Genomic DNA, 7,800 nt, shown 5'->3' with positions numbered 1-7,800 from the left:
TTTCATTATGTTTATTCTTTTTATACACACAGTGAAACAATCAATAATAACAGAATGGTTTTCTTGTAAAAAAAAAAGAAATTGTCTTTGCATCACTGATGTGTTGATCTTCTGATTAGTTCCGATTAACTCAGAATGTAAAGCACTATAAATAAATAAATAAAAGTAAACATAAAATAAAAAAACAAATAATATTAACATTCATATCAAACACAAAATGCCTCTTAATCAAAAGACCACAGCTAGTCTCACCACCAGTGACAACACATAGTAATATAATGTCAATATTTTTAAGCTTTGTGTTATGGTTACTTAAAGTGCATAAAGGCAGAAACCAGATTAATGGTGAGTCACATTAGCATGTATCTTCTCATCAAGCATGTGTTTTTATGGCCATTATGAATCTTTAAATATAATCATTGAATACTTGTAGATTACATTTTTAGCTCTCTATTTTTCTATAAAAACATACATCTGATTTTAATTAAAGCTGCAGTTCTGATTAAAATTCTACAAAGAGACCAACTGACAGTTTGAATGGAATTACTCAAAAAACTTTTTTCTTTAAGAAAAACGGCAGAGGTACTATTAGCTACACATCAGTGTGGTACACTACAAATAACAGAAAATGATACCATCAATTGATGTATTAAACTCAGAATAACTGCATTAGTACTGAAGGCTCTCAAAGACAAGGAAATAACATTTATCCTTTGTCCAAAACACAACATGATCTCTGGTGCCAAAGCCATTCCAGTATGGCATCTTTACGAACTAGCTAGAGCTCTTTTTTTTCTCGATTTCACTATTGTGTAATTGCAATCTCAACATGGCGATGAGGACATCTGATCATAGTCAGGACATTTGAGAAGGGCAGGGTAGCTTGAATTCATCTGAAGAGATGCTTCACTGGAGAAGTCTGAGGGACTGCGTCCACGAGCCCTGGCATCTGGATGCAAGAACTGGCCAGAATAGTCAGAACAGTTGCTGAGGCGAGGTCGGTAGAAACCCGGATGTGGCCTGTACATCTCCTCTGCAGTGTACCGCTTCATAAACAGGTAGACAGACATTACACCTGCCACCTGGAGGTGGCACAAGTAGAGCATGTGAAATGAATGAATACAACAATTGTTACAGAATAAATTAATTCATATTATTCAAAATGAGAGAATTTACTAATGATTAATAATTTGCATGAAACACAAAAATCTAATTCTAGGGCTTTCTGCACCTCGGCACGTGCAGAGAAAGAGTGGAAAACAAACACACAAACAAAGCATGAGGTGGGCTAACGAAGGCCAATAATTGATTTCACTAGATTGCAGAGGCTAAAAAAGTTTTTTAATGCCAAAAGAAGAATTTCTGTGAAAAATGTGACAGGCTGTGGACATGATCCAACTGATCTATTGATGCAGGACTGTTTTCCATGAATTGCTTAATGTCAGACCACATCCCAGGCCTGAATGCCACATCCTGAATTATCTTATAGGTTTTGTAAATCTTTGCATTATTGATATACTCAAAGCAGTTCCTCCCATGTAATTCTCCCAAGGTTGTCTCTGTTAGCCAGTGGTATACAATCCTGCTCTTGGAAAGCCAATGTCCTGCAGACTTTAGCTCCAACTTGCCCAAAACAAATGTGCCTGAATGTTTCTAGTGAACCTTAAGACCTTGATTAGCTGGTAAAGCCATGTTTAATTTAAGATTGTAGTTAAATTGAGCAGGATAGTGGTCCTCCAGGAGCATGATCGATGACCCTTGACATATGTTGTTGAAAGGTGGCGGGGGCATTTTTAATCCCAAAGGGCATTCCATACAACAAAAAAGCACCACAGAATAGTGATGCGTGGGTCGAGTTTTTTTCCAACCCACGGGTCCCACTTTTATGAAATTATTTGGCCCTCCAAAGCCCACCCCACAAGTACAGTAAAATTTCTTTACTTGTCCCAACCCAACCTGCGGGTTACCCTAATTTTTAGTCCAGACTCATTGGTAAATTAAGTATTATAAAATATGTGCACACAGATTTTCACACAGTTAATGAATGAGACACTGCTTTTAATATTTACACAAATTTACAAAGATAATTGGAAGTTTTACCTCAGTAAGCAGGAAGGAAACTGCAGCAAAAGCAAAAGACCATCCATATTTGTAACTGAAATAAGCTTCATTCGTTTTTGTTCTGTTTAGCATCTCATCATTAATACTGGATATATACAAGACCAGACCCACCACCAGGGACAGACCTATATCAGAAATAAAGAGAAAATAAGTCAAAAAATAAAAATAAAAATAAAGAGTGAGAGAGCGCTGTAGTGACACAAAATGTAATTGAATAAGATATTTGGCCTTTCAGAGAACTGTCAATTTAAGAGCTGAAAATAGTATTTCTTGTGGAGACTTAGTCTTCCAAACATTTTTACTGTAATTATTATTAGTTTTTATTAGTTATTTCTTATTTTTTATCCATTCAATCAATATAGTAAAATTCTAGTACTCTGAATATACTTTTGCCCAGCACCATGACATGATTAAATATACTGAACACTGTTTAAACAAACACCCACCTGACAGGATGAAGAAGATTCCAGAGATGAAGGCCAGAATAGTGCGTTGAGGGCGGATGTGTCCAATATTACTCAGCACAAAGCCAATGAACATGAAGAATAGACTGACCAGTGGGAAAGGAGTAGCAGAGCGAATCATTTCTGTGAACAAACCAAAATAAATCATTACAGATGATGGAGACCTGATACTTCTATAACCTCTAACCATTAATGTAGCAGATAAAAAATACAAACCGCAAAAAAGAATTGTAATAAAATATTATTATTAGCTTTAATGTCCTCTGATTCCCTCTTGTGGACCCTAAAGTGCACGCACATACAGAACATGTAATCATGTGATTACATGTGAGGCTGGGTGTTCATGTGAGGGTTTAAATGCCACTGATTCGTTGAGTAGACAAACATGAGGTATTATTGGAAATCAATTCCTGGTACTCAGACAAACTGGAAATCATTCAGCCATTTAGAGACCTCTGATACAATGACAGTGACATACATATGCAAATTAAGAACCACAATATATAACAAACTGCAAAATGGGAACAAAAACAAACAAATAAATGCATATTTCATTACAGGTCAAATAAAAAGGTTCTAATTAATTAAAACAGGATTGTTTTCCCTTATGTTGCTGATGATCTATATCTCTCTAGTGAAAAAATTATTATTCACGTTATATGTTTCAAAACAGTTGTTTTGTTTTATTTTCATATTTCATATGAAATATCAATTTTATATTCCAGGCATTCTTTTTGCAAATACTGTAATAATACAATGACATTTTTGTATGAACAAGAAGTCCTATAACAAAACGCATGGTCCAGAAGGAGATCTGATTTCACCATCAAGTCAGTCTGGTGTTACATGAAGTGACAGAAACAACTGAAATAGCCTAAATACATAGAAAGATGCTTGTAACCTCTTAAAAACTGTTTAAACAACATACCTGCAGACCACAGGACTATTTTAAGTTTTAATAATTGTGTAAAAATCAATGCTTTAAAGTGATGATGTTGTCAAAATGTATTTATCACTTAACACATAACTCAGGGATGGGCATCTTTGATCCTGAAGTCCCACTGTCCTGCAGAGTTTAGCTCCATATCCTATCAAACACTCTTGCCTGTAGCTTTCTAGTGATCTTGAAGACATTGAGTAGCTTGTTCTTTTGTGTTGGATTAGGGTTAGAGCTAAACTACTTAGGACAGTAGTCCTCCATTATCGAAGATCCCTGACCTAACTAAATCAAATCAAATTAATATTGTAACCACTCATTGCCCTTTAAACACTTGTGCTTATTTGTCAAGGTAGTTTGTTTTAGAGGTTAAGAGGAGTTTTTTTTTTTTTACTTATAGTAGCATATTTAGTGCAGTAAGAGAAATTCCCATCATGTAGAATAAATTATTCTTGTTAGTCCTTTAGCAATCAATGTCTTAACAACATTCAGAAAGATACATTTATATATCATAAAAGCCATTTTTTTAATCAAGTTTACTAAAGGAGACTTTTACTCACTCAGAACGCTGGCAGTAGACTCTGACGTCATCTGAACATTCATAGGCATCACATACTCTATAGTGAAGCAGCGCCCCTTCTCCTCTCCTTGAAAAAAATAAATAAATAAAGATAAAAGCTTGAACAATGTTACCATGACAACATAAAATCATTATACTATTATCAAATAAATTGCTACTACTACTACTACTGCTACTGCTATTAAGAAAAAGAAGAAGAGTACTGTTTCTATCTGAGATTGTACTTGACAGTGTTGTGATATTTACCATAGATTACCTGAAAATTAATATTTTTTTTTATGTTTTAGACAAACTACACACATATTTACACAAAACTAGATAAAAGTTTTAAATTCACTGGACAAGTTTTTTAACCAGTGGACCACACCCCGTATGTCAGCTAAATTGCTGAATGGTCAAAGGTTTGTAGGTCAAACGTTTTGCTTTGTAGGGTTTTTAGTAACAAGGCCACTCAATAACGTATACTCGTACAGAACCATTTGGACCTCTATGGATGTGACCCCATTGCAAAATGTTGTTATATAATCCATTAAGAATAACTCTGACAATGTCTGCAAACAGTATTGAATGAATATAATGAACTGAATTTAAGAATGACACAAAGAATATTCACTGTGCCTGCAATAATAACTATATCAGGTTAACTAAATATGCTACTATTCAAAAGTTTGGGGTCTATACATTTTTTCTAAAATACTTTTGGAAGTAGTCTCTAATGCTCACAAAGGTTGAATTTATTTGAACAAAATAATAATAATAATAATAATAATAATAATACAGTACTATTGTGAAATATATAAAAAAGATAGATGTTTTGAAATTTGAAATATAAATGGAAAAGCTGAATTTTCAGGTGTCATCACTTCAGTATTCAGTGTCACATGAAAATAATCATTCTTATATGCTGATTTGGTTTTCAAGAAATATCATTATCAGCATTGAAACATTTGTGCTGCTGAAGTTCAAAACATCAATCAAGCACTTATTTATAGAAATATTCTATAACCTTTTACATTTCTTTACTGTCACTTTTTATTAATTTAAAAGGGTCATAGATCCCTAAAGTTGCAAAGACTAAAGTCTCAAACCCAAAAAGATATTCTTTATAAAAGTAAAAACTTGTCCATGCCCTCCTAAAATGCCTCGTTTAAACGCGCCCCCACATGTCTACGTCACTTTGTGGTGAGGTTTGCATAACACCCCCATATGTTCACACAAAGAAAGAAGGGTTAACTTTTATTCTCGCTGCAGTATTGTTGCCACCGCCATGTGTTGGAGATGCTGTGTGTTTTATTGCAGAAGCATAAATACTTTGTTTGGCCTTCCAAAATAGTATACAACTAGAAATCAGGGGTTAAGTTGTATTTACAACACTGTTCCAGGACATTTCAACCCAAATATTTGAGTGTGTGCAGTGCATTTTATGGAGAACTGTTTCCTGATACTGAGAGAGTAGCTTACAATGCCGGCTGTTCTGATTCACAGCTTGTAAGTATGTTTTCATATTTAAAGTATTTTACACTGACCATTCAAATGCGCCTTGTCTTGTTTTGTCTTCGAAAATACTGAGAATCCAGACCAGGGTTTACAGGATATAGTAGAGAAGAATCTTTGTTTCAAAATCAGGATTTAAAGGTTCATCAGCAACCTTTATCACCCCAAATATAATCCTACTTTGTCACTCTGACCCATTTTCGCTTTAGCTCAACAACAGAAATGGGGCTAACTTGTTGCAAGCTCTGACTCAACCTGGCAACTTTTTGTTTGTTTTGTCCAAGCTGACCCCTGCTACCCAGTCCAGTGTCCATGGCAATAAACTCTGAAAACTGAGAGCGCGGATCTCTTTCATGGAGAGATGAGTAACTGCTGTGTTATTTGCCTCACAGAGATCTGGATGTCCCAGGTGGTACCAGGCTATGCTATCGAAACCACAGGATTATCCGTGCACCTAGCAGACAGAATACGGGACTTATCAGGGAAAAGCAAAGGAGGGGGTGTGTGCTTCATCAACAACTGATGGTGTGATCAGAAGAATGTACATCCTATCTAGTCTCTTTGCTCCCCCCCACCTGTAATACCTCACACTTCTGTGCTGACCTTTTTGGCTACTGGGGGAATTCACAGTGGTCATTATTACAGCTGTCTACATCCCCCCTCAGGCTGAAATAGATGAAGCATTTAGGAAACTGTATGGACAATTATGCAAAAAGGAATCTGTGCACCCTGAGGCTGCATTTATTGTTATCAGGGACTTCAACAAAGCTGACCTTAGAAAAATTGCACCAAAATTATATAACAGAAATCATGCAACACACGTGGAGATTGAGTTTTGCAGTTTTTAATTGAGATTGAGTAATTACTCTCCTTTTCGGGACTGCTTGCAAATCCCTAAATTCGTGAACATCCGTAAAGCATTGGGTCCAGATGGCATTCCTGGCTGTGCCCTATAACACGCACAAACCAACTAGCAGGAGTTTTTTACAGACATTTTTAACCTCTCCCTTTCCTCGTCTATTGTCCCCAAATGTTTCAAAACATCTACAATTATGCCCATAAAAAAGACACCCAAAGTTACCAGCTTGAATGATTGGTACCCTGTTGCTCTCACCACTATCATCAGTTAGTGCTTTGAGCAGCTCAATGGAGAACAGATCTGCTCTGTTCTATCTGACATCGCCCGACCACCTGCAGTTTGCCTACCACAATAACCGCTCCACTGATGACACAATTGCCTTCACCCTGCACACTCCACTTTCCCATCTGGAAAAGAGGAACATATATGTGAGAATGTTGTTTGTTGACTACAGCTCAGCTTTTAATACCATATTGCCCCTAAGCTTGTAGGGAAACTCCAGGCTCTGGATCTGAACAGTTCTCTGTGCAGTTGGATCCTGGATTTCCTGAGAGGCAGATGGCAGGTGGTCAGAGTTGACAGCAACATCTCCTCTCCACTGATCCTCAACAATGGCACCCCAGAGTCATCTACTGTACTCCATGTACACACATGACTGTGTAGTCACATAAAGCTCAGTGGTGGTAGCCTGGTAGGACTGATCAACACAAACAACAAGTCAGCCTATAGAGAAATACTGCACACTGTGACAAACTGGCACCATGATAACAGCCTCTCTCTCTGAACATCAGTAAGACCAAGGAGTTAGAAGTGGACTTCAGGAAACAGAACAGTGAGCACTCCCCCATCATCATTGACGGGACGCTAGTGGAGTGAGTCAGCTTCAAGTTCCTTGGCATTCACATAACCAAGGACCTCTGCTTGTCTGTTCATGTGGAATCAGTGGTGAAGAAGGCCCATCAGCATCTCCACCTCCTTAAGTTGACTGAAGAATTTTGTTATGTGTCCAAAAATTCTCAAACAATTCTGCAGCTGTACTGTGAAGAAACTGACTAGCTTTATCACTGCCTGGTTTGGGAACTGCAAAGATCTCAATCAAGAATGGTCTGGAAGGTCCAACACATCATCAGAGGTAAGCTTCCCACCCTCCAGGACATCTACGCCCAGCAATGTGGGAGGAAAGCACAGAGTGGGTCGTTCTTAACGCATCTTTAATGTGACTCAGGAAGAACGAGTCATCTCGGGGAGTGATTCGTTCAGTCTTGCATGCGCAAATTACTATAGTTTCTATAGGTAATTAGTTTAGTTCACCTGTTTCAGTTTGAGTCGTTCCTTAATCACGTGA

General features: G+C 37.1%; 1 protein-coding gene across 2 annotated transcripts in view; it reads right to left on the bottom strand.

Moving 5' to 3' along the window:
- The window catches only part of LOC128015460 (voltage-dependent calcium channel gamma-5 subunit), a 35,670-nt gene continuing 27,870 nt past the window's right edge, over positions 1 to 7,800 (bottom strand). For both annotated transcript variants that reach the window (XM_052599294.1, XM_052599293.1), the window contains 4 exons: positions 4,083 to 4,169; positions 2,568 to 2,708; positions 2,101 to 2,246; positions 1 to 1,082 (listed from right to left, as the gene is read on the bottom strand). In XM_052599294.1, coding sequence (XP_052455254.1) covers positions 825 to 1,082; positions 2,101 to 2,246; positions 2,568 to 2,708; positions 4,083 to 4,169 — 632 coding nt within the window. In that variant the 3' untranslated portion in view covers positions 1 to 824. The remainder of the gene's footprint in view (positions 1,083 to 2,100; positions 2,247 to 2,567; positions 2,709 to 4,082; positions 4,170 to 7,800) is intronic.

This window comes from Carassius gibelio, chromosome A6 (assembly GCF_023724105.1).
Source record: "Carassius gibelio isolate Cgi1373 ecotype wild population from Czech Republic chromosome A6, carGib1.2-hapl.c, whole genome shotgun sequence".
NCBI lineage: Eukaryota > Metazoa > Chordata > Actinopteri > Cypriniformes > Cyprinidae > Carassius > Carassius gibelio.
Note: the sequence above shows the minus strand (reverse complement) of the source record. Positions and strands in the feature narration are given on the sequence as shown.